General features: G+C 54.1%; 1 protein-coding gene across 9 annotated transcripts in view; it reads right to left on the reverse strand.

Moving 5' to 3' along the window:
• The window catches only part of EIPR1 (EARP complex and GARP complex interacting protein 1), a 120,485-nt gene that overhangs the window by 26,012 nt on the left and 68,217 nt on the right, over window positions 1-26,256 (reverse strand). For 6 of the 9 annotated variants that reach the window (XM_025454767.3, XM_049096000.1, XM_049096003.1 and 3 more), the window contains one exon: window positions 10,789-10,945. The exons of 2 other annotated variants lie outside the window; for them this stretch is intronic. In XM_025454767.3, coding sequence (XP_025310552.1) covers window positions 10,789-10,945 — 157 coding nt within the window. Of the gene's footprint in view, window positions 1-2,795; window positions 2,819-10,788; window positions 10,946-26,256 lie in introns of those variants that run through there. One more of the 9 variants, XM_025454774.2, reaches the window with a different exon arrangement.

Below are 26,256 nucleotides of genomic sequence, written 5' to 3' on the forward strand. Positions count from 1 at the left end.
CCCCTCACAGCCCCCCCACGCACACTGCACACATGCATACCTCTACACATACACGTCCCCCATGTGCATACCCCTACGCAGCCCCCGTACACACACACCACATACATGCACATGTGCATAGCTGTGCATACACACATGCCCCACACATGCACATGTGAACGCCTGTGCATACACACACACCACACACATGCACATGTACACACCCCTACAGATGCCCAAGTGCACACGTGCACACCCCTACACACACACATCCATGTGCACACTCCTACACAGCCCCCATACACACACACACCACATGCACATGTGCATACATACATGTCCCACACATGCACACGTACGCACCCCTACACTGATGCCACAGATGTGCACACCACACACATGCACACCCACATACACACCTCCCACATGTGAACATACGTCCTAACATACACACAAACCACACACTCCCCCACACATTGCACATACACACACAGCCCCCCCCCACTGCATATGCACACACACCCCCCCAGGTGAGCTGGAACTAAGGCCTTTACTTGGAGTGTAACACAAGACACACATGTGAGCAGAGCTCAGCAGCCTCAGTGGCGTGAGGAAGAAGTGCCCCACGTGGAGCGCTGACTCTGAATAACTACAGGACGTGCAATAAGCTATGCCTTTGACATTTGCCATTTACGTCTGAGAGGATTTGAATATGTAATCTCTGATTTACAGGACATGAAAAAGAAAGGGAACAAATCTGCCTTCTCCATGCTGCAAGAGTTAATCTCGCCGCACTCCGCGCTCGTCTGGACGCCCCGGAGACTCCCGGAGCAAAGCGGGGAAGGAAGGAACAGGTACTTGAGGCGAGTGTGAGGAGCTCCGACGCTCCCACTTTCTTATCGCACCGGGGAAAGGCCGAGATGGAGGCGAGAAGGCCTGGGGACCGTGCCGCGGGGGTGGTGCCAGGACGTCAGGCCAGAGCGGCGCCAGGTCACCATGACGCTGGAGAAAAACGCCCCCCTCCCCCGCCACACACGGACAGAGGGCGGCAACAAGCTGCCGTCAGACAGGAAACAGGACAGGCGCGTCTACACGTAGAAACAAATCTAATTGACTTTCTTGGCCGTGAGGCAGGTGACCAGACGCCCTGACTCGCCGCCGGCCACACGCGGTTCCTGCCGGTGTCCCCTGCCCTCCGAAGCTTCCTCTCCCCCCGCCCTCACGATCGCCTCTCAGCCGGTCCTGCACACCCCCGTCCCCGTGAGGACACAGTCTCGGGCCCTTCCTGAGGAACAGGCCGTCCAAGGCATGTCGGCGAAACGGGGGCAAGCAGACCCCCCATCACACGTGGCCGAGGCGCTGTGAGGCCCCTGCTCCCGCTCCTCGTATTTCGTTATCTGTCCTGGGTGATGCATCAGGAAGTACCTGTTGTGGGTTTATAGGGAGCAGTCCCCAAAATCATCAGTGTGTGCCTCTAAGAATACACACCCTGGGATAACCGGAGCACGCGCAGTGCAATAAAAAGAGAAATTCTATTTTATCATGGATCATCACCATGAAACTGGTGCCATAAATGAAAGAAAATAACCTAGAATTTCTGCCATACTTGCTATTCCAAACTAAGAAGTTTATTTCTCTGTTCATAAAATCATCCCTTTTCCTGCTTTATCACACCCTGCCAGTGAATTTGAGAGGACGTAAAATTACATTAACAAGTGGAGAACACAGTAGCATCTACCTAATGTAAGTGTGCAATATCCCTTCATAATCACGGGGAGGAAAACACAAGAAAAGGGCTGCTTCTGTAAATAAACCCAAATAAAAAATCTACACTTCTGGGAGGCAGTTAACAAGGACCATAATGGCAGGAATGATGGTTCTAATTTGGCAGGTTTCATGCTGATCAAACAAAATACATGCTTCTCTTCCTCAGATTAGTGATTCCAAATGAATGATTCACACTCTGCATTCTGGCACCTGGGGGGAGGACAGCTCGAAGGACACTAGGAATTCTTTTTTTTCTTTTTTTTTTTTTTTTAATTTTTATTTATTTATGATAGTCACACAGAGAGAGAGAGAGAGAGAGAGGCAGAGACACAGGCAGAGGGAGAAGCAGGCTCCATGCACCAGGAGCCCGACGTGGGATTCGATCCAGGGTCTCCCGGATCGCGCCCTGGGCCAAAGGCAGGCGCCAAACCGCTGCGCCACCCAGGGATCCCGACACTAGGAATTCTTAAAACCACCTCACTATAAACTTAATAATTTAAACCCAGAGCGACTCCCTGCCCTATCTCTGCCGCTGCCGGGGCTGGGACACGGGGGTGCCGGCCCCCCAGGACATGACGCCCGCAGCTGGAAGACACGCTTCCACGCACAATCACAGCCATGTGGAGACCGAGCTCCCACTGCATCCTGGAACGCGTCAGGTTTGTTACGTTAGTGGAAAAGGGAAACCCTCAAGAAGGAAGCTACCTAGTAAGTCGCTGGTCACAAGTGAAAATTGAAAATCCCATTAAAACAACACATGGTGCGCCAGGTTAGGCACCTCTTTTCCAACGGAGACTGGGCAACCTGGCTCACTTCTGCCTGCTGGCAAACCCACAGGACACCCCACGACAGCCCTTCCCAGTGCCGCAGAGATCGGGGGAAGGAGGCTTCAGGCCGCACTGCGATGTCAGGGAGGCCCACCCCGTGTACACGTGGGCTCTCGGGGCCCAGCGCCCTGGCACCCCGAGGGGTGCGCTCCCGCCTTGGCCCGGGGTGCTGTGGGGCTGCCGTGGTTATGAGAAGGCCGTGCTTACCCTGATGTCCCTCACCTGGACATACTCCTAGCGCCGTCAGTAAACCCCACAGCTGTGGTCGCACACAGCAGAGCAGGCCAGGCCTCGGGGAGAGGCTGTTGGTCCCACACGTTCCTCGTGTGGAGCTGACATCAGCAGTTACAGCCTGAGCCGCTGCCCCGTGCCGTGTGGCCCAACAGAAGCACGCACCCTGACACGGGGGCCCCAGAATGGACCCAGAAATGGCCAGGGGCCCATTCACTGCGTGTGGGGACTAATAATCACCCAGAGCTGCGCTCCTGAGAATCCTCCCCTGCGGGAGCTGGTCAAGGTCCGTGTGCTCCTCCCTGGGGTGGACGTTGGGTGGGACACACTGCCTGGCCCTCCCTGAGGGAGGCTCCGTGCCAGGTCAGCCTGGCCTGGCCTGCATCCCAGAGAGAGCTGTGGGGCCCAGCGGGGGCCTGACTGTCCTGTGTGTGACGGGTTCTCGCCAGCCCCGAGGGCCCCGCTAACTGAGCCCCAGGTTCACGGGTCTGTCCCTCCAAGGCCACCCAACACTGGCCACAGGGGCCGGCACACCCACCACACATCTCCTCCCAGGACCTGGAGAGGAGTGAGAGCCGAACAGCGCGGGGACACGGCTCCCACCCGGGTGCTCAAGCAACGGCACATCCAAACCCGTGCCCTGTCTTCCCAGGAAGTTCAAAGTTCACTTTAAAAAAAAAAAAAAAAGTACATTTAGAGGCTCCTGGGTGGCTCAGAGGGTTAAGATCTGCCTTGGGCTCAGGTCATGATCTTGGGGTCCTGGGATCAAGTCCCGGATCAGGCTCCCTGCTCAGCGGGGAGTCAGCTTCTCCCTCTGCCTCTGCCCCTGCCCATGTGATGTGCACGTGCGTGGTGCTCTCTCTCTGCCCCCCCCCCCGACTATCTAACTTGAATAAATAAATAAAATCTTTAAAATAAATAAATAAAAGGAGACTTCGTAATAAAACTGTCTCCCCAAATTCCAAGAGTGGTTTGGGTGTTTCTTCTTCTTTTTGATCTACATTTCTTCCTTCCTCTCCAACCCCATTTTTCAAACAGTGGAAAATGTTTAAGATTTTCACACATGTAGTTAGTACTCCTTGATGTTTGAACTTTTTAAATCATTTAGACCTCTCGTTTAAATACAAACAGACCTCAATGCTCCCTTCTAACCTTGCCCCTTGGACACCCTGCTGCCCAGAGTCATCTCACGCGCTCTGGGAGGCAGCGGCTAGCTCACAAGAGGATCACAAGGAACACACTTGGAACCACGTCCTCACGGAGGCCTGGACTGAAATTGTAGAAAGGACACAAATGTCCCTTATACGTAACTATACTTGCTGCACTTCCGACTTCCGTCCTGTGAACCCCCCGTGAGAGCTGTAGCCGCACATTGTGCTTTGCTATTTTTTCACCACATCCCTGACCCGGAATCTGAACAGCGTCAGAGGTGGTGAGAGAGTCCGTGACCCATGACGACCGTGCTCGGTGCACGGTGGGCACGTGAGCAAACCTGAAAGAGGGAGGCATCTTCACGGTGCCCTAGGCCACCGCACACAAGGAGGCTGCGCACCTCACTCTGGGCCTCCTTAGAAGCCAACAGAAGTTAGCAGTGAGCCAGTAACCAGGGAAGCAACTCGGACCTCGGTACACCTCGCTGCATAAACCCGACAAGCACGGACATAAATCTTATGATATCAGAAATCTGCAATCCTCAACTGTCACGGTCATGGAGAACTCTCCATCACGGCGGCCCGAAAAACCGTGTCCCAAGATCTCATGATCGTAAACAGGCCTTGGGACCTATCCTACAGGCCGCTTCTGGGAGGGCTCAAGGGTACCTGGCAGGTGTGTCACGCTGAACTAGAGAAAGAAACACAAAGGGAGAGATGAGGCCAAACCACCTCAGGAATTGGCAGCCTCACACTCTCCTGCCCCTACACCCCCGCACCCCCCCCCCCCCCCCCGCCCCGTCGTCTTCCTGCTAAGAGCGCGCCCGCCTCCCGGGGCTCGGCCGCCTGGCGTGTCCCCGTGACAGTGACCTCCACCTGCCTGCAGAGGCGTCCTTCCCCAGGGGGCAGCTCTGGACGCATAGGTCAGCCGGTCGCCGGTCGCTGGTGCCTCAGGACCCTGGGGGCTGCACTATCAGTCACTCCCTGGCCAACCCCGAACGCTTCTGGTGACTGAGTTTAGCGACTTCTCCTCCCAAGGACGCGTTTGTTGTCCGTGAAACCAGGTGGTGGTGTGACTCCTGCTGAGCACCCCTCGGGGGGCCGAGCGCGCCAGGAATTCACCAGAGCCCCTACCATCTGCCTGGGCCTCTGCCCGCCAGCAGGGAGCGTCCGTCTACAGCGACGGGCTTATTCGGGGTTCGGCAGCAGGGGCGGGCGGGGGCCCCTTCGGGGCAGGGCCAAGGGGAGCAGCAGAGTCGCCCATGTGGCTCAGCAGCCCTGAGCCAGCAGCGATGACGCTGCAGCCCCACACCCGGGAAATCTGCCCCCTGCCCCGCCTGGGCTCCCAGAGACGCCACGAGCAGGACCAGGGCGTGGGGGGCCCGGGCGCTGCCCTCCCTTCGCTGGAACTCTGCAAACGCTGACCCCAGCCCTGAGCTGCCGGTCTAGTCGCCGAGGCACGGAGACCCCTCACATCACGGAGGACGACCGCATACAGGCCAGGGGAGCCGTGAAGAGCCACCCTCCCCTACCCCGGACGTGAGAGAGGGCCAGCTCCGTGCGTGCTGTGGGGCTCCCGCCTTCACCTCATATCTGTAACACAGTGTGGTGGGCCTGCTCCGTGTGGTGGGCCTCCTCCTGCCCCAGACGAACCCGCAGCAGCTAACACACACAGCCTGAGGGCTGATGGGGTGACACACGGTGACGACGGCGAAGGCAGCCCCAAGGGGCCTCTCCCTCCAAGTGCCACGCGGAGGGGAAGAGGGCCAAGATGTCACCCGACTCCCTGAGAATGAGGGGCACACCACCCAGTGTGGGAGACACCTCGGCATCTCATGGTGCGGAGCGGGAAAGCCCACCAGGGGCCCCTCGTCACCACGAGGCACCGCAGACGGGAGGCTGGCTGTGTCACACCCACGGCACGCGGGCCGAAGTCTGCCAGAAGAGAAAGGGGCTTTATTATTTGCAAAATGAAGAACACCCCTGGAAAGCATAATTTCTTTATGTTTGTCATCCTCAAAGGACTAGCGGGGAGAGGTGTGAACGTTCTCAAAGCGTATTCTGATGGAGGTGTATCTGTACTCCCAGCCACAGACACAACGTGCAAACCGCAGTGCGACAACCACAAGGGGCTCCTTCTGCTCCTGCATTCAGCAGGGAGGCAGTTCTGGGCAATGGGCGGTGTTCTGGGCTCGGCTGCCCGGCTCTGAACCCCCACTACTCTGCTGGGAAGGAAAGGCTGGGTGCAGGCTCCCAGGCCCTCTCTGCGGTGGTCCCTACTTTATGGGGTGGTGCAGGGGGACACAGTGCCCGCCGAGCTCAGGAGGGCCCACTCTTGGTCCAGGCTCCCTCACACGGCACCTGCCACCTGACCAGGCCCCCGTGCGGAGGAAGCTCCGTGACAGAAGCGAGATCGCACACGGCCAGAGCCAGGCGTGGTCAGGCCTCTACACAAGATGCAAGAGGGTGTGAGGGCAGTGAGTATTTTCGAATGGTTAAGGAGGCCCTCTCCGAAGACGTGGTCCCGAACCAAGAAGCTGACAGCTCCTTACTCGATGCCGAAGCTACGAGGAGGCCCCTCCAGGCTCCGCTTGGGACCTGCATCCCCACAGTGTGAATCTGAGAAAATCAGCAAGAACGGATTGTCGCCGTGCTCGTATTACGTACCCTAACAAGTACAGAAGGTGCCGCGTCTCCACAGAGATCCTGCCACAGAGCCATGGTAACAGCTGTGAAGCATTTCCTTCTTCTCAGGAATCTTCACTCACAGTTGAGAGAAATGAGTGACCTTCCAGCAGCAACCCTGTGCAGCCTCGGAGCAGGTGAGCACCAGAGCCGGGGCGAGGGGCCTCCCCAGCCCACACGCCGTCCCCCTCCAGGGCTGGGAGCTCAAAGCAAACACACTGGGCCACAGGGCCTCCCAGGCCCTTCAGGGGAAGGCCGGCCTCCCGGGCCCTGCCCACCCCTGCGTGGCAGAGGGCTGAGACAGGGGCGTGGGGCCACATACGCTGGGGCCCAGATGCTCCAGGGCCCAGGAAGCCAGGTGGCCCCGAGGACAGGAGCCCCCAGGACGCAGCCATAGCCCCACACACTGAATTGTGTAGTGTTCCAGAAACCCTCCCTCAGCCAGCAGCGGAGCCGATGCCCAGCACGGGTCTGGGAGCCCCTCTCCTGCAACTGCTCTCAGCCCCAACCACAAAGGAAAGCAGGCAAACTAAAGTACCAGTTGCCTCACGTTGACCTCAAACAGCACCCTTCACCTTCATGTATTCACCACACTTAAATTTCCAAAAGTCAAATTCCCTGATAAGAAGACATCACTAAAGACGTAAAAAAAAAAAAAAAAAAAAAAAAAAAAAACCACACACAAAAACAAACAAAAAAACCCCATGCATGATAACCCCAAAGGCCAACAAGGATGCAGAGAGGGGTCCTCACACATCGCTGGCGGGAGCGTCAAATGCACAGCTACTCTGGACAAGGCTCAGGCGGTTTGTAAAAACAAGGTGCCCCAAGAACGGCCCTCGGGGGCATCCTGCCGAGAGGTAGAAACCCACATTCATGCGGACACATGTACATTCCTGCTCAGAGCAGCATTATTCATAACATCCAAACTCGGGGGAACCCAGCTGCCCTTCAACAGGCGAGCGGCCACACAAACTGTAGTCTGTCTTCTTGGGCTACCACACAGAAGAAAGAAGCCACTGATGGACACATGTGACAACCAGGATGGACCTCCGGGGAATCACACTGCGTGCACAAAGCCACTATCAAAGCTTCCGGAGTGGACGGTTGCTTTCATGAACTTTCTCAAAATGACAAGTCTACCGGAAGGAGCACAGACGGACGCTTGCCGGGGATTAAGGGAGGGGCGTGGGGAGGAGTGGACGATGGTCATGAACAGGTGGCAGGAGAGATCCCGGTTCTGCACGTTGACCACACCACTGGCTGCACAGACACACGTGATGACACAGCAGAGAACTCGATGTACATACGCCGTGGGTCATATCAACACCCCATCCCCAGGGGTGACCCTGCAAGGAGCTATGCAGTGTCACCACTGGGGGAGATGGGTGATGGGCACACGGGATCTGTGTGCAATGTTCCTACAGCTGCGTGTGGATCACAGCCACCTCACAGGGAAAAGGTCGACAAACACGTACAGTGATATAATGGATAACAAAAGAAATTCAAGAGATGCTTTGAACAATGGCAGCAAATTTAGAAGAGGGCAGCCTCCCAATGTGAATTGAAGGAAGACTGTTTCTCTGGACGTGTTTAAAGATCAACAATTACTTCCTAACAATTTCCCCTTTCACAAGGGTACAATTCCAAGGATGGTACTCGTGGGGTAAGATCATCGGAGTGTGTAACAGGGGTGCCATCACGAGGATGTGGTCATGGGGGTGTGATCATACGGGGTCACAGGGATGCAATTATGGGGATGTGATCACAGGGGTGTGATCATGATCATAGAGGGCCAAAAGGGTGTGGGATCAAGGGGATGTGGTCACAGGGGTCAAGGGGATGTGGTCACAGGGGTGCAATCACAAGGGTGCAGTTATGGGGCCATGATCATGGGGGGGATCATAGGGGTATGGATCATGATCAAAGGAGGTCAAACAGGTATGGTCACAAGGAGTCAAGGGGATGCGGTCAAGGGGGTGCAATCACAAGGGTGTAATCATAGGGGTGCAGTTATAGGGGTGTGATCATAGGGGGTCAGAGGGATGCAGTTATGGGGGTATGATCACAGGGGTGTGATCATGATCGCAGAGGGCCAAAGGGGTGTGGTCACAGGGGTCAAGGGGATGCGGTCACAGGGTTGCAATCAAAAGGGTGCAGTTATGGGGCTGTGATCAGGGGTGTGGTCAGGGGGTGCAATCATGATCATGGGGTCAAGGGGGTGTGGTCATGGGGGTCAAGAGGATGGGATCAAGGGGTGCAATCACAAGGGTGTCATCACAGGGGTGCAGTTACAGGGTTGTGATCATGGGCGTGTGTTCACAGATGTGCAATCACAGGGGTGTGAATACCAGGGGTCATAGGGTGTGATCAGAGGGGTGTGGTCACAAGGGTGTGATCATGGGGCTCCGGTTATAGGGGTGCGGTCACAGGGGGTCACAGCATTGAGGTCATGGGGGTGTGGTGATAGCAGTGTGACCCAGACTTAACATCTCACTGACATCCATCTCCCGATATCACACACAGACAGGTGTGACCTCTCCTCTATGGAAGAATTGATGGGAGTATCTGAACCGAGGTGGGAGCTGGGCAAGCAGACCAACAGCCGCTCTCCTAGCTCCTCTGAGCTCAGCCCATCTGTGCACTCGCCAAAGGCACTGATGCCATCTGCATATATCAACCTCCCCAAAGTCACTGCTGGCCTGCACTGTGTCTTCCTTGCCCGCCCTGTGCCAGTGTATCTGTGGCACTCACGCACACGCCTGTGTGCACAGTCATGCACACATGTGCATGTGTCTGCCAAAACTGAAGCACGAGCTCTAGTTGTGCTGCCACGTCCAGACTCACTGTGCACTCTTGCAAGCCCTCGTGAGAGCCGCAGGGCTCCTCTGTGCAGCTCCTTTCTCGGCAGATGGGGTCTGACACTGCTGTCAGAAGAACCAAGCATGATCCGGCAGGAGCCTGGCACCCATGAAGACACACCGCCTGCATACGAGCACACAAGGCCTTCCAAAGCCACAAATGGCACCAACCTAGAGCTCTGCTCCCTTGGCCGCTCCGAGATCTGCCACTGACAATGGCAGCCGGCATCAGCCCCAGCTGCACGTCTCAGCTCCTGGGCAAATCCCTCTTCAATTCATTACCCTTTCCTCGAGGGGCCCACGGCACACAGTTCATAATGATCTCAGTGCATGCCACAGCCTGCCCTGTGTCGCTCAGGTGTGTACAGTGTGAGTCTCCCCAGAGATCACGCAGGGCTCCTTGAGGTCGGGTCCCAACCCATCACCTTGGCATCCCTAGAGCCTGGCAGGTGTGTGCAGCAGGTGCTTAATAAATACGTGTTGGATTAAACTTCTTTAATTGGTAGGTCTGGCCAAAACAGAACAGGGTACACAGAGGATACAGCTTTCTCACATGTGAGCGAGCACACACACGGAGGTGTTACTGCATTAAGTAAATAATAATGCCCACTATAAACACCCATACCAAAGTTATGCTCCCACGGTCCCTTCTAGAAAGCATGGCCTTTTGAATTCGCCAAGGCTCCAGGGCTCTGGGGAGGCTCCCCTGGGGTTTGGAGGCGAGGACCACTAGGCCTCCGCCATAACACGGGGGTGGCAACAGGCTGGGCAGCCCTGATGAGCGATGGTGGCACGTCCATCCCCCTGTGCTGCACATGACCCGTGGAGGAAACAGACACAAGAATAAAGGTGTGGAGGGCTGGGGGGTACAGCACATCGTCACCCAGTCTACAAGGGAAGAAATCATACGCCTTCAGCCTAAAGTAACAAATCAATGTACACTCAGGATAGCTGGATGAAAGTGTATTTACGAAGCTAAAAAGCAAGAAAACACTTAAGTGCTCTGCAGCGCCCGAGCTCGCCATCACTCTGGCAGGTACCTGGCAGCAACAGTGTAGATGAAGAGGACACCTGCACACAGGCTCCTTCACAACGCATGCAATCGGGTTTCTGGAATGTGTCTAGTAAGGAGAACAACTGGGACAGTGAAGCCAGAAGGAAAGAAAGCCATTTGTACCATCCTTTCACAAGCAAGCAAGGTTCCGAGCGTGTGCCATGGCCCCTGCACGACTCCCACGGTCAAACCTGCAGGCTTGTTCTGGGCGTATGAAATATGCAGAGCCCTACCAGGCCATGCTGCCGTGGGCCGTGTTGTCAAGGTGACAGAGCAGCTCCAGGGTGTGCGCGGTGCTTGATGAATCGTCAGGGGACTCGTGGCTGCCCGGCTCCAGCTCCTTTGGCATCCTCCACACGGCCGCACACGTCAGGACTTTGCTGTCTGAAGCTAAGCAACAGAGGGTAATGTCAACAGAGCGTGGTATATGGCCACATCCCAGACAGCACACCACACCCACACAAGCGCAGGGGCAGGACACACCCGCTCTTCAAGTATTTAGAACCGCAGGCAGCACAGAGCAAGCGGAGCGAGGGGCATGGACGCGTGCACGGTCCGCCGCAGAAAGGCACAGCTCCCCGGGAACACCCACCTAACCCCTGCACCTCCTTGTTTTAAAACCATCATTCTGCTTCAAGCGGAAGTTTAATTTTTCTCAAAATCAATTTCCTTCCATTCCTCCCCAACGGTGTTCCCAAACAGGGAGCACAGGGAGGGGGTGCGAGTGCTAAAGTCCCAAACAGTGGGAGTGTGGCTTGGGTCTGCGGTGGGTATCGAACGATCTTCCCCTCTCCCCTCAGACATAGGAGAGCACCTCACCCAGGTACTCAGCCCCCAGAGGGGGTGCCCCTGGACCCCAGGGCGCTACGGTGATGGGCGTGTGGGACCCCCACCCTGGAGCACACATGGCATTGCTCCTGCTGGGCCCTGGCTCTCCAGGCAGAGAGCAGCCCAGAGCCCGAGGGCACCGTGAGGACACAGCACCTCCTACGGACAACGGTGGTGCTCACTGCCCGCCCCTCCGAGTCCTGACATTTGATTTCCAAGATGCTCCAGGAAGCTGCGTCTTCGCAGAGCACTGTGAAATGCCACTTCGTGGATAAGGAAACCAAGCTTGGGTAAGACCAGGGACACCTGCTTTCAGGGAACATGCCAGGCACCTGGTCTCTGCCCCTCTACGCTATTTTTCAATAAGATAAAAACACAAATAAGACACCCCCAAAATCAAATTTAACATTATGTGATAAAAACTTAATCATAAATTCCTAAATAGGGATCCCTGGGTGGCGCAGTGGTTTGGCGCCTGCCTTTGGCCCAGGGCGCGATCCTGGAGACCTGGGATCGAATCCCACGTCGGGCTCCCTGCATGGAGCCTGCTTCTCCCTCTGCCTGTGTCTCTGCCTATCTGTCTCTCTCTGTGTAACTATCATGAATAAATAAATAAAATCTTTAAAAATAAATAAATTAATTAATTAAATAAATAAATAAATTCCTAAATATAAATCCTTTCAAATGTGTTTTCCATTTAGTTCCAAACTGCATACGTGCGAAACACCTTCCCTTTTAAAGGACTATAATGCACGATGCTAAAACAAGGAACGGGTTTCAACACTAAAGCACGGCTGACATCCAGTGAGGACCATAAAGGAAATGCAGAACGAGGAGAACCCCGCACGCACAGTGCTTCCCAAGTGAAATAAGAACACGAGGGGGCCGCACCCACACTGGGGAGTGTCCCACTTATCAGTTCTGTCTTCCTTCAATCCCAACACCAGCTGTCAGCCAGGCAGCGCGTCAGTGGACTCGACGGGCGATGCCTGACTCCACGGGCAGTCTGGTTACCATCGTCGCCCATGCTTGGAGCACCGGGGGGCGGCTCGGGGGGACGGCTGGGGTTCCCACCAGGGCTCTCCAACCCCAGTCTCGGTGCTCATTTCACATACTGCTGCTGAGCCATATATATATACATTTCACGTCAACCTTCCTGTTTCACCGAGGAAAACGCAATGCACCCTGGCTTTTCTACATGAGAAACTAATTTTCTTGTGGAACCCACCTCCCAGGCACATGGCCTTTCTGCAGAGCTGCGAGGCTGCAGTGGCTCTCCTAAAACACAAGGATACCTGACTGATGAGAGAGCTGGCAACTCTTGAGGCAGAAGGAGGAAATGAAGGCTGAAACAGGCACAGAGGACGGGAGTCTCCCTAAATGAGAGAAAGACGACCTACCTCACCTGCAAAGGTGATGGAGCTACCAGTGTGAGAAGCCAGTGTGGCGTCTCTGCGGGAGGGCGGAAGGGCCCCACCCTGCCTAGGGGAGATGCGCTGGTGGCAGAGACCCACAGAACAAATCCTTCTCCGGTGTCAGGAAGGTCAGTCTTTCCCTCAACTCCCTGCTCACCCAGCAAACACAGCAGGCAGTGGGGAGACAGTAAATGCTTTCCCCCTGAGAAGACTAATCAGACAAGAATGCTCTGTAGGGCTGCTTAGTTAGCGACATACTGAGGTCCTGACTACTTCGTACAGCAACGAAAAAATAAAGCCATAAGAACAGGAGAAGAAATGAAAACACCACTACTTGTTCATGATGTGTCTAGAACACAAGACAATGCACACCCTACTGTTAGAAACAAAACAGGGAATTTAGCAAAACTGCTGAACACCAAGGTGATATATAAAATTAACTGGACATCCATAGATTAGCAATAAAAACTTAGAAAAATTCTAAAAGCATTTACAATCACATTAAAAACAAATCAAGTACTCGATAACATCTCAAACTAAAGAGGTACAAGACCTACACGTGGCAAAATGGAAACCACCACTGAAAGAAGGTAAAGGCTAACACGCAGAGGGCTATCCCATGTTCACAGCCTGGAAGCTTCACTGCTGTAAAGGGTCCATGAACCTTAATTCAAGCTCCAAAAGTTTTTTTTGTTTTTTTGTTTTTTTTTGGTAGAAGCCAACAACCTGCTTTTGAAGTTCTAAAGTTTACATGGAAACGAGAACTGCCCACACGGAGAAGAACAAAATGTGCAGATTTACTAATCTGGGACGAATTTGGTGTTCGTACACAGATAAATAGAGTCCAGAGAAAGAAAATGCAACCTAGAAGGAGACCTTACGAGGATGGTCAGCTGACTTACAACAAAAATGCCACTGCACTGGAGTAGACACAAGATGCTCTTTGTAGTAAAAGATGCCACATCGATTGTATATTCGTGTGAAAAATGAACTTGCAGCCTACCTCATAACATACACAGAAACCAACTCTAGACAGACTTAAGATCAAAACGTGAAAGATGAAAGAAGACCAACTTTTCCTACATTACATAGTGGAATATCCTCACAACTTTGGGATAAGCAAGATTTCCTAAACAGGACAGAATAAAACACTAACCATAACAGAAAAGACTGATAACATAGATCACATTAAAATTAAGAACTTCCATCCACCAAAACACACTGAACTTCACAAAATAAAAAACTTTTGATCTTGGGCAGCCCGGGCGGCTCAGCGGTTCAGCAACGCCTTCAGCCCAGGGTGTGGTCCTGGGGACCCAGGATCGGGTCCCACATCGGGCTCCCTGCATGGAGCCTGCTTCTCACTCTGCCTGTGTCTCTGCCTCTCTCTCTCTGTGTCTCTCATGAATAAATAAATAAAATCTTGAAAAAAAAATAAATAAAACTTCTGGTCTTAAAAAGATACCATGGAAAAATAAAGCAAGGGGCGCCTGGGTGGCTCAGTCAGTTAAGTGTCTGCCTTTGGCTCAGGTCCTGATCTCCGGATCCTGGGATGGAACACCCCCCAGTTGGTCTCCCTGCCCACTGAGGGGCCTGCTTCTCCCTCTCCCTTTGTCCCTCCCCTCTTACCTGTGTGCATTCTCTCCCTCTCTCAATTAAGTAAAATCTTTTAAAAAAAGAAAAAAATGAAGCAAAACTGGAAGAAAGTATTCATAATACATATATCTGACAAAGGGCTTGTATCGAGAATAAAGAGCTCTTAGAATTTAATAAGACAAATAACCCAATTTTTAAAAATGGCAGAAGATGGAATCAGACACTTCACAAAGAAAACACGAACCAAAAAAAAAGAAAAAAGAAAAAGAAAACACGAACCGTCAGCAATCACCAGAAAGGACGCTCAACATCAACAGTAACTGGGGAAATGCAAAATAAAACCCAAACGAGCAGCACCACACACCTACTAGAATGACTAAACTTTAAAAAGATCAACAATACCAAGTATTGGCAAAGATGTAGAACTGGATCTCTTGCAGATTGCTGGAAATAGCGTAACATAGTACAGCATTTTGGAAAACGCTTTGGCAGCTGAGCATTCACTTACCAGACAACCCAATAATTCTACTCTCAGGACGGGCCGTCACAGAGTGTGACTTGTTGATAACGGGCTTTGTGGCCACTCCTGATTTCGGCAGCTACGCCTGGCCCCACAGCAATAGCGGCCTGGAGATGGTATGTGACGGCCAGAAGTCAGGGGTAGCAATTATCATAATGACCAACAAGGCAGCGTGCCAGCCAAGGGAAGGCCAACTGGCCGAGCTGTGGCGACAGATAACAAGAGACAGCATTCCTAGGAGCAAAACAGATGGTCCCTCAACAGAGCACTGCCGCCTGATACAGGCATGCATACATACATACAAATTCCAAAGAAAGCAAGAATGGATGAGTAGGAGGCTGAGGCGAGTCACCCCATTACAAGTCATTATCCCCTACCTAGCTCTGGTCTGAGGTTTCAGACCTAAATCCACTTACAGAAAATATGGCCAGATCCCCAGAAATCAGGAACCCATAACATCAGGGCAAGCAAGCACCCACGGGGATGATGACCCCAGTGTGCCCTCAAAAGGACTTACTGCCACTTACATGGTGGTCATAGACTGGGCAACAGGTGCGACCCAACAGTTGGGAGGTCTACTGAACGCAAGGTCTGAGACCCAAAATGTCACATCTCCAATGAGGGTGGGGACGTTAAGGGGCCAGGTAAATGAAGTCCTAGACAAGGCCCGGTCTCAACAGACCTCCTGGGCAGACCCAGCCAGTGCACATTTCCATGGTCCATGAGTGTAAAATGGAACGTACACCGATGCCCTGCCCCATCACAAATGGTGGAGATGTGTGCCTATGTTAAGGATCAAGGGTATGGAAGTGCCATCTAGCCTCTGCACAAAGTCAGTGGGTCCTGGGGAGGACTGGGGCTCCTCTAAGCTCAACAGAGCGGGCTCCCTGCTCACAGCTGCAGTGTCAGACGTGAGTCTCTATTAGAGGAGCTCCACCAGCCTCAGGTATGTGAGGGAGACACTGCTCTCCAAGCGCCTTTCTTCCTATGCCAATGAAGACAGAGGACTGGAAACCATCCACGTTTCTATGAAGAGAAAAACTGCACATGGTTTTGCGGCAGAGCTGTTAGTGCTCCTACTTGCTATCCTAACACACTCCAAAGGCATCCGGACACCTCACAGAACCTTGCACGAAGCCATGACAGTGATGGCATCGCACCACGTGCAGCTGACCCAGCAAGCAAGTGCGAGATACCCCATGGAGACTCAGGACCTGGCAACCTGGTGAGGTCTGAAGTCCAGTATTCTGGAGAAGTGGCATCCTACATCCACAAAGGAGGAGGCTCAATGGCCGAGGGCCTCTATCCCAGAGGCTGCATGCTCTGCATCTAGGAACAACGGGCCAGCCCAGATGCTTGGTAACCTGGCAGGCTGCCGGTTCAGTGGGAGTTAGGGCCCAAGGGCTCAGCAGCAGGGCAGGCTAAAGACACATGACCTGGTGGACGTGTGAAAGGGGTCAGTGATAGAAATGGTACAGCAGTGGCTTCCTGGGGAGAACCTCCAGGTTCCAGAGAATCACATGCATTTTGTAAAAACTGCTGTGGCCATGCTTCTGGGCCCTGACAGGTAGACCAGAGGGCACCAAGGGACCACGTGTCACTCACTCCAGAGCCCTGCCATACTCACCAGGACACAGGCAGGCAGGCCAGGCCCACAGGGCACAGAACAACTCCACAGACCATACACCCCTACATGGTTTTGTGTCCCCAACAGGAGAGCACATCGGCCTGGGGAGCTCGTACTCCTACATGGTAGTGTGTCCTCAACATGGGAACACACCGGCCTACAGAGCTGGTACTTCTACGTGGTTCTATATCCTCAACATGAGAATGCACTGGCCTGAAGAGCTGGTCCTTCTACATGGTTCTATGTCCTCAACGTGAGAATACACTGGCCTGAGGCGCTGTTTTTTCTACATGGTTCTGTGTCCTCACCACAAGAACGGACAGCCCTGGGGAGCTAGTTCTTCTACATAGGTAAGTGTCCGCACCATGAGAATGCATTAGCCTGGGGAGCTGGAATGAGAGCAGGGCTGAATCCACTTGCTCTTCCCCTAGGACCCACAGGCCTTTCCTGTGTCCCTAACTATGGGCTTTGCAGGGCTGAAGGTCCTAATTCCCATGGTGGGGGTGGGGGTGGGGTGTGTTCTTCTCAGGGGCAGAGCAGGGTTCCCCTCAAACCAGAAGTGACAATGGCCAATGTGACACTGAGGTTTTGTGAGTGTTTGTGAGGCAGCAATAAGCGGACTTAAAAAACCACCTAGCCACCAGCTATCATCACCTGTGTGTGCACTTGCCTCCATTTGGTAGCGAGATGACAAAGTCAAGTTAAATACAGGCACTGCCCACAGTGACGCCAAATAACCAAATGGTGAAATAATACAAGAACAAGATTCAGGTCAAGTGCTGCAGGGAAGAGACACACCTTCCAGAGGGAGGAGATTATTTAGCCGCTGCCCCAGTGGGGACTGGGGTACAAGGAAATGGATGTAAGGCACTGCACTGGGAGGACTGGGGGACCAGTGGCTTTGGAGGACAGAGAGAGGCCAAGCATTCAATGTGGGACACAGTAAAATGAATGAAAGCCCTAAGAAATGAGGTCTGATGCCCTACTGAGAGGGACCGGGAAGGGTCTGAAAGGCTAGCTGAGGAGTGTGGAGCACCTGCTCTAGATAACAGGGTGGAGGCGACAACTTTGAATGAGGACCACAAGTGCCTGGCAGAGAGAGCACACGTTCCATCAATGCCAAGAAACGAGGCCCAGCGCCGTGCCTGAGAGCAGAGGATCTGGTGCCGGCGTGTATGATGGACTGAATCAGGAACGAGGCCAGCAGCCGAGTCTGGAGCACTACACGGGTAAGAAGGGGAAGGGTCCCAAAACCACCAGGTAGACAGCTGGCAAAGATGGCCCTTCACTTCCATTCTAGAAGCCCTGAATAAGCACTCCCGTGTGCCGCTCCCATGGTGGTGGGGAGGGGCACCGCCTCGAGACCTGCCAGGGGCCAAAAGGGGCCACGCGGCCCAAGGACACTATGGTGCAGGGCGCTTGGACCTCCTTCCTTTGCACTGCCCACGGGGCCGGAGTTGATAGTGAATGAAGGCGCGCCAGGATGGGCAACTGAGGGAGCTGCCCCCACTGCTGGGGACGTGCGACAGGACAGGGAGGTGGGGGGTTGGGGCACTCCCACCAGCAGGCCACACCTGAACGACCGAGCACAATGACAACGCCAACTCTGGCGGCAGCGTACAAGGTCACATAAGACAAAAAGAAATCTGTGCTAGCTATGCTTGTAAAATGCAAAGAATCAAACATTTTTCTGAAAATTGGTGTATTGAGGAAATTTCTAGCAACAAAAAAAGAAATTTGTCTAGATTTTCTGAAAGATCATAAAATTCTGTTACCAGAATTTACTATGAAAATGTGATGGTTCAAGGTGAGTCCAAAGCTACTTACTGAGAAACGTAACCCCTAGAAGTCAGTCATCCTGAGAAAGACCAGGAGGTGACATCGTGGGCACCCAGGGCACCGGCCAACATCACCCACCAGAGAAATGAGCCAAGCTGCAGAAGCTGCTGAATAAAGAGTGCGCTTCACGTCCAAGGAACGCGGTAGGCATTATCAGAAACTCTCCAAATCCTCAGAAGCAGATGAAATTGAAGGTAAACAGTACTGAGTAAGAAATGCTGGAGTTTGCCCATCGAGACATGCAAATTGGTTCTGAAACTCGGAGGATTTCCATATCTGCAGGAGTCTCAACAGAGCATTCAACACAAATCCAGCAGCTATCAAAGAACGAAGGTGCTGTTAAGAAGGAAAGCCCGATCTTTAGAAGGAAACGCTGTAATAACCAGCAAGTAGCCCACTTCCGCCCTGGGTGTCAGTCCGTCCTGAGCGGAGGTCCTGCGGCGCCCGGAACCACCGGGAGCCCCCGAGGGCAGGCCCACGCGCCCATGGCGCAGGCACGGAGCACGCCGCCCCGTGAGCAAGAGGGGAAGGCCCGCCCCTCACCCCGTGAACAAGGACACCGGGGCCCGCGAAGTTAAGCGGGTGTCAGCAGCGCCAGGGTCAGAGAGGCAAGGCGGCGACCCGACCCGTCAACAGTCCACGGCTTCGGCAGAGAAGATACGGAGCTGTGTCCTGAAGGCCAGCTGGACGCCCGAGCCTGTGTTTCCCACGGAACACGCGAGCCCCAGGCACTTAATGAGATAAAAAGATAATCGGGGCCAATGAATGGAGGAGCGGCCCGAGGCTGCCCGCTGTGCCCGCTGAGTGTGCCGCGCTGTCAGGGATTACCGAGTCCGGGCTTAGAGCAATTCAAAGGAGCTTAGGTCCTTTGTAAGCCTGAATAGCCGCTCCAGCCAGCTCAGCCAAAGGGCGAGCAGCACCCCGGCTGGGGACATAATCTGATCCCCAGCCGGAGGGAGGAGGCTCTGGCGGCCGCGCGGAGCGTGATGCGGTGGGCGCACTCGCAACCCGACGGCTATTTTTAGACTTCGACCAGCGCTGCGTCTGGCGCAGGCCTAGCAGGATGAATGAGGAGCCATCCAGCTCCGCTAAGCAGTCACCCCGGACAGGGGGAGCTCGGCGTGCACACCACTAAGCCGCAGAGCTGTGCCCAAATGCGGTTCTCCCCTGGCCTTCACATGCCGTAGGGCACGCCGGGTACAAATCCTAGACCCTGGTGACAGTGAGGCTGGCACCTCCCCTCCCGGCACTGGTGCCCCGAGAAGCTCTGAGGGTGGTGCAGGGGCAGCGACGAGCTCCCTGACTGCAAGGACAAGGGTGGAGGGGGCAGGAGAACTGATCTCCAGAGACAAGGTGGGCACAGCAATGAAGGGCCGGTTGGAGCATGTTAGCCCAGGTGGCCGTCGGGTAGCAGGGAAGGGAGAAGAGACCCAGCCAGGCACCCCAGCACCCCCTGATCTATGTGACTGGCACGACTTGGCCGGAGCAGAAACCCACCGGGAGCCACCAGTGAAGAGCCCCCCACCTCTCACTCAGTGCTCGACCAAAGACAGGTTCACAGACTCAGAGCCCCTGCTCTTCGGGGGACCCAGCCCCCCATCCCCAGGCTTCCCTATAACACTGCTGCACAATAAACAAGGTTGTCAGGGGCGCCTTGGGCTCAGGTCATGACCCTGGGCTCCTGGGATCAAGTCCCCGCTGGGCTCCCTGCTCAAAGGGGAGTCTGCTTCTCCCTGTCCCTCTGTCCGTCCCCCTGCTCATGCTCTCTCCCAAATCCATAAATAATAAATAACAAATAAATAAAATCTTTTTAAAAAGCAAATAAAAACAAAAACAAACAAAAAATCCCAAGGTTTTCCTCTAAGCTTCCCTAGAAAAAGCCATGCCAGGAGGTCTAGGACAGTGGCACCACGGGACAGGGACAGAAGGGCCCAGACCTGCAAGAGCCCATGCCAGACCCAAGGGGTCCCACCGGCCAACAGCCAGACCTACAGACGCATGGCCCCAGTCCACCTCAGAGAGCCGGCGGGCTGCAGCGATCGCCCGGTTCCCGAACGTGTCGAGGGAAGGGGCAGGCAGGCACGGCAGGAGCCGATAATGACGGGAAGCACAACGGAAGCCCCTGGAGGTCCCCTTCCCTATCAAAACAGTCACCAAAGACAGCACTGTTCACGGGTGGGAACGGAGGGCTCGGAGCACCATCAAAGTCTTGAAAGATGCCAGCCTGCTGATTTTTATCAGGTCCCATCAGGTCCCCAGGCAGGCCCGCGTAGCAGGCAGTTCTTGGAGGACGACAGTGGATTATGACAGTCTTCAGCAGGCAGTGACGCCAACTGCTGCTATTTCTGATGCGCTGGTGCCACAGACACAGAACAATGTAGCCCCTGGCTTCAGAGTGATGGATCTGGAAGGAGTATTTTCTCCCAGAACCAGTGTGGAGGGATCGCCAGCAGCCAGGTCCCGCCCCCAGCAGGACAACAGCTGCCCAGCAAGCCCACGTTGGCACTCCCCACAGGAAACTCATCCAGAGTGGGCACACCTTGGCCCAAATCCGGCCCCACCTGTGTCTGCAGGGCCCGGAAGCCAAGGACAGTGTAAGAGCAAGGGAATGCACGGCCCACAGAGCCTGCCATCCTTGCACCCCAGCCCTCTGCAGGCAACACTCACCGCCCTTCCTGGCTCAGAGCATGCTTGTAGCCCGTGTGCGCCCTGCACACCCTGCTGTGAGAAGCCACGGGGCTCCACTGCAATGGGGTCCCACGAGCAGTGTCTGTGAGGGTGTCGAGGGAGCTCAGCCCCTGAACAGGCCCCAGAGCCTCGTCTCTCCACGACCCTGCTGCCTCCACCCGACAACAAGCTTCCTATGTGCTCTGACACAACCCACTGCGAGGCTTCCTGCCCACATAGCTCAGTGTGTGAGGCCTCACACTCGGCCTGGCATTCTGGTACTTTCCACAGGCCCCTGCATGGCCCCTCTGCACCCGGCCCTGGCCCCTCGGTTCTCACTCCCTCCACACTCCAGGGCACACCACACTCTGCTGTGACTGCTGTGACCACCTGACACCAAGGGGGGCCTACTGCCTACCGGGTACTACACAGCTGCTCCACTGGCCACAGCTGCAGGCTGAGCCACATCTTCCCCAACACAGTCTGCACGGCCCCTCCCCTGCCATCCAGCGGCCTGAGCCTTGCCTTGTCCAGCACAGTCTGAGCCCGTGTACTTCCTTTCTTGGGTTCCCTGGGTCCTAGGGCACCAATCAGGAATGAGTCAGTCTTCCATCATAATAATTCCTTAAACCAAACTGCCCTGGTTTCCACCTCATGACCCAAATGGTACACGATGACCCCATGGAAACGCTGCATCACAGGGAGAGTGAGAGGGACGTGCATGGGCTGAGGAGAAAGTCTGTGGAACCCCAGTGCCACCGCCTCGGTGATACCCCAACGGTCCAGCGATCGGGACCACACTGGGGTATCCTTGCCACGAGGAGGCCCAACTTTGGATGGCCTTTTTGAATCTCGGAGGTAACAGAGGACATGCTGACCATGGGGCTCTAACCTCGCCACCCGTCAGGCTGACACCTAAGTGGAGCTTGAACGGAGAGACGTGCTGCTGTGGGTCCTGGCATGGGGCCCCGCTGGAGTTCGCAGGTCCAGGCCAAACACAACCACCATGCGGAGCCTCAGGCGAGCCCCAGAGCAGAGTCACAGGCTGCCAAGCGGTGCCTGCTTACATGTGGCATCACGCTGTTGTCAGGAAACAGCTCGTGGCTGGCTCCGGGACGCTGGTGGGCAGGAGTGGACCACCTGATTGTGGGAGGCAAATACTGTGCGCCGAGTCCTGTACATCACAGAATGGGTGTCATCTGATCCACCACAGCATACGGAGAGGCAGATGCAGCCAACATCGAGTGGGAATTTTGTGCATTCCATACAAAATCGGGTCCAAGCAGGTCCCAAAGGCACAGCAGGCTCCTAATCTGGTGGCTGTATTGCCTCTACTCGGGATAATCCTGATCCCAGGGGAGGAACACTCGCCCTTGGCTTAGAGACTGCTCTGCCCAGACACGGCGCCAACGGGAAGCACCGTATGCAGCAGTGTGTGAAAGGAGACAAAGCCTGAGCAGATGCCTGACAGTCCACGCTGCCCAGGTAGGTGGACGGTCAGAGCACATCACACCCACATCTCAACAGTGGCTTCCATCCTGGCCATGAGATCAGGCTTGGCAAGAAGAGAACAAAATCAAAACAAGGAAGGTATGCAGGTGGACTGCTGAGAAGTAGCAGAGTGTGCATCTACCTGCTCACATGGTCACTCGCCCCAGCGTCTCAACTACAAGGGAGGCTCCAAGAAGACCTACTGCAGGGATGCTGGCCGTTCCCCGACTCCCCAGCGGAGCATGTGCTGCCGGGGGCCTCCTTTAAGCAGCCAGGTTCCTAGAACATCACCACGGGCAGGGTGTGGGCTGCCTCCTGTCGCAGAAGATCCATGTCATGCCAGCAGCCCCTTGTTGCCTGAACTCCCCATCTGCTGTATGGAATGCCCTCTTTCTGAAACACCTGGTGTGTGGCTTCTTGATCCTGACGGATAAACTCACCCTGATATCCAAAAGGACGTGGTATCATTCACTGACGAGCAATCCAGAAAAAATACTGTTGTGCTGCTCCTGAGATGCCCAGGAGAGGCCCAGGTAACAGGGCCACAGGCGGCCTGATGTTTATGTGGAGAGCCCAGGAAGGAAGTAAAGGGTTTAAGATTATTTTTCTCATGGGGCGCAAGGGCAGCTCAGTTGGTTGAGCATCCAACTCTTATTTTCAGCTCAGGTCATGATCTCAGGGTCGTGAGATCAGGCCCCGTGTCAGGATCCACGCTGAGGGCGGAGTCTGCTTGAGATTCTCTCCGCCGCTCCCCCAGGCAGTGCATGAGCACATGCACTTGCACTCCCTTTCTCTCAAATAAACAAATCTTAAAAAAAAAAAAAAAGTGTTATTTTTCAGTTCTGCTGTTTTTCAACATTTCCTTTCATTTATCAACTTCACAGATTCTGGGACTTCTGATTCTAACAATACAGCTAATTAAGTATCCTGGAAAAAAAATTATACTTCTATAGAACACTTATCTGTATTTTTAAATGCATAGTTGTGCTTTCAGGAAATTGAAACAACATGACCAGGAGCAAAAACTAAAGCTGTTGTGGAAGCCACAAAGGTAAACGATGGCTGCCCTCTCCCTATCTGTGTCCACTGGGAATCTACAGGCCACACAGTCAGCGGGACATAGGCATGAGGCCCAGCAAAGGGTGAGGACTGGGACTGGGACCTTGGCAAAAGTGTGGATTCCAGAAGGGCCACTTTCTCATCAAAAGACAGAGCTGGGATAGAGACATCAAGGACGCGTGTTATCTCAGCCATGGCTCTGAGCAGACGGCATCTACCTGGGAATCTGCACCCTGCCCTGGTCCTCGCAGAAGTCCGGGCTTGAATTTACACCTTGAATTTACACCACGAAATCCTAGGCCAAGAATCTAACTACAAGTCCTCCTGGGTGTCTTCCAGATGGTGCAAACTCTAGAAGAAGGTACCCCCAGGCCAGGCCCTCAGGACTCAGAGCAGCCCAACAAGGGCTGGTAATAAAACAGGATGAAACTCACAGTGACAAGAGTGCCTGAGTGAGAGCTGGCCAGAAGAAGGAACCTAGAGTGAGGGTCCCAGTGACTTCAGACAGTAGGAGCTTTAAAATAGAAAGAAAGAAAGAAAGAAAGAAAGAAAGAAAGAAAGAAAGAAAGAAAGAAAGAAAGAAAGAAAGAAAGAAAGAAGAAAGAAAGAAAGAAAGAAAGAAAGAAAGAAAGAAAGAAAGAAAGGAAGGAAGGAAGGAAGGAAGGAAGGAAGGAAGGAAGGAAGGAAGGAAGGAAAGAAAGAAAGAAAGAAAGAAAGAAAGAAAGAAAGAAAGAAAGAAAGAAAGAAGAAAGGAAAGGAAGGAAGGAAGGAAGGAAGGAAGGAAGGAAGGAAGGAAGGAAGGAAGGAAGGAAGGAAGGAAAAGAAAGAGAAGGAAGGAAGAGAAGAGAAAAAGAAAAGAAAAGAAAAGAAAGAAAAGAAAAAAGAAAAGAAAAAAGAAAAGAAAAGAAAAGAAAAGAAAAGAAAAGAAAAGAAAAGAAAAAGAAAAAGAAAAAGAAAAAGAAAAAGAAAAGGAAAAAGAAAAGAAAAAGAAAGCAAGCTGGAGTCAAAAATGTGATCAAGCAAAAAAGACCACCAACCAAAATTCACCAGGAATATTTTTTAAAGAACCAAATAAAATGTCTAGAAATAACACCTGTAACTGTTGAAATAAGCATCTGAGCTGGCAATGTTGCAGCAGATCAGAAACATCTGGAAGAACTGAGCACGTGGAATGAAGGTGAGAAGGGAGTGCCCAGAGGGGAGCACACAGACACCCAGAGGTGGAGACGTGGCGGGCACGGCCCCGGGGCCCAAGAGTAGGCGGAGACTGGAGGAGAGGTCAGGGGGTCAGGTCCACGGAATCTAGAAGGATTCTGGAGTCGGACAGCTTAACAGTATCTGAGTTCTTTCTTCAATGTACTGAAACTAGAACTGGACACTGCAGATGACGTTTTATGGGAACAATCTATGTAAGAAGGTGACACAGAAGCAGAAGCCTCAGCACAGTGAACAGGCCTCGACCCGATGTCAGGGACAGATGGCATTACAATGGTAAGGAGTGAGGGGCGGCTGGAACGTGTGGCAAGTGTCACACTACCTGCCTGTCTCCAAGGGCTTCCCACGAGCTAACCTGTTCATCTGCCTCATGGCCTTACAAAGCGGGGCCACCCCCGCACCCAGGCACTTTTATGGTGTCTCTCCTTCTCTAAAAAAGATTTTATTTATTTATTTATTTTCAAAAGACAAATGGAGTGTGAGCAGGGAAGGGGCAGAGGGAGACGGAGAATCTCAAGCAGACCCCACGCTGAGCAGGAAGCCAGACGCAGGCCTTGATCCCACAACCCTGAGATCATGACCTAAGCAGAAATCGAGTTGGGCGCTTGATCAATGGAGCCACCCAGGGGTCCCTAGTTTCCCTCCTTTGTAATTAACTGACCAAAGTGCACAGGACGGGTAAGGTCCTTCCTGGGGCTCCGAGGAGACAGAGTGGCCTGTGCAGGTGTGCAGGGTCACCTGGGTCGGCTCTGCCACCAGGCAGGCCCTGCCCCATGTCCCCACCCACCTTCAACTGGCCGTATGACCTTAGAGAAGTAACCCACCTTCCCTGAGCGCCAACACCTCTGGAGCCTCCGGGACTGCAGCAAGGATGACGGGCGGCTGAAGACAAAGCATTCTGGGGGTTGGCATGACACAGACAATGGCACCTCTTCTCCCTTGTTCTGGGTGTGAATGCAAGTGTCTGTCGCTCCCTGCAGGACAGGCCCACCAGCTAGGGGTGGAGCCAGCTAAGCACAGACCTATGAGGTCGATGCAAACGCCCGGCGTCCCAGAGCGCAGCCCAGCACCCTGCCCTCCGTCAGGATTGCTGAGAATCCCAGCAGCATCTGCACCTGTAGCAGGACTTGCCCAGCCCCACCCCTGTGTCCCCGAGGTCCTGCAGATGGATATCCCAGGACCCAAGGCCCCATGTTGCCCACAGCCACTGGGCCACCAGGGTAGCTGCTGAAACTTCCCCCAAGGGACCGCTTCTCCGCAGGTGCCTGGCAGGGACACGCCTGCACTCACAGCCAGCTCCCAGCGAGGCTGCCCACAGCACCATCCCCTCCGTCCTCAGCCCTGCCCAGCAGGACGCACAGCACTGGCACCGTGGCAGGACGCAGCCCAGGAGACAGCCAGGCCGAGCCCATACTCTGCATCCTGACCGCACACCAGGGCTGGG

The sequence above is a fragment of the Canis lupus genome, chromosome 17 (assembly GCF_003254725.2).
Source record: "Canis lupus dingo isolate Sandy chromosome 17, ASM325472v2, whole genome shotgun sequence".
Taxonomy (NCBI): Eukaryota; Metazoa; Chordata; class Mammalia; order Carnivora; family Canidae; genus Canis; species Canis lupus.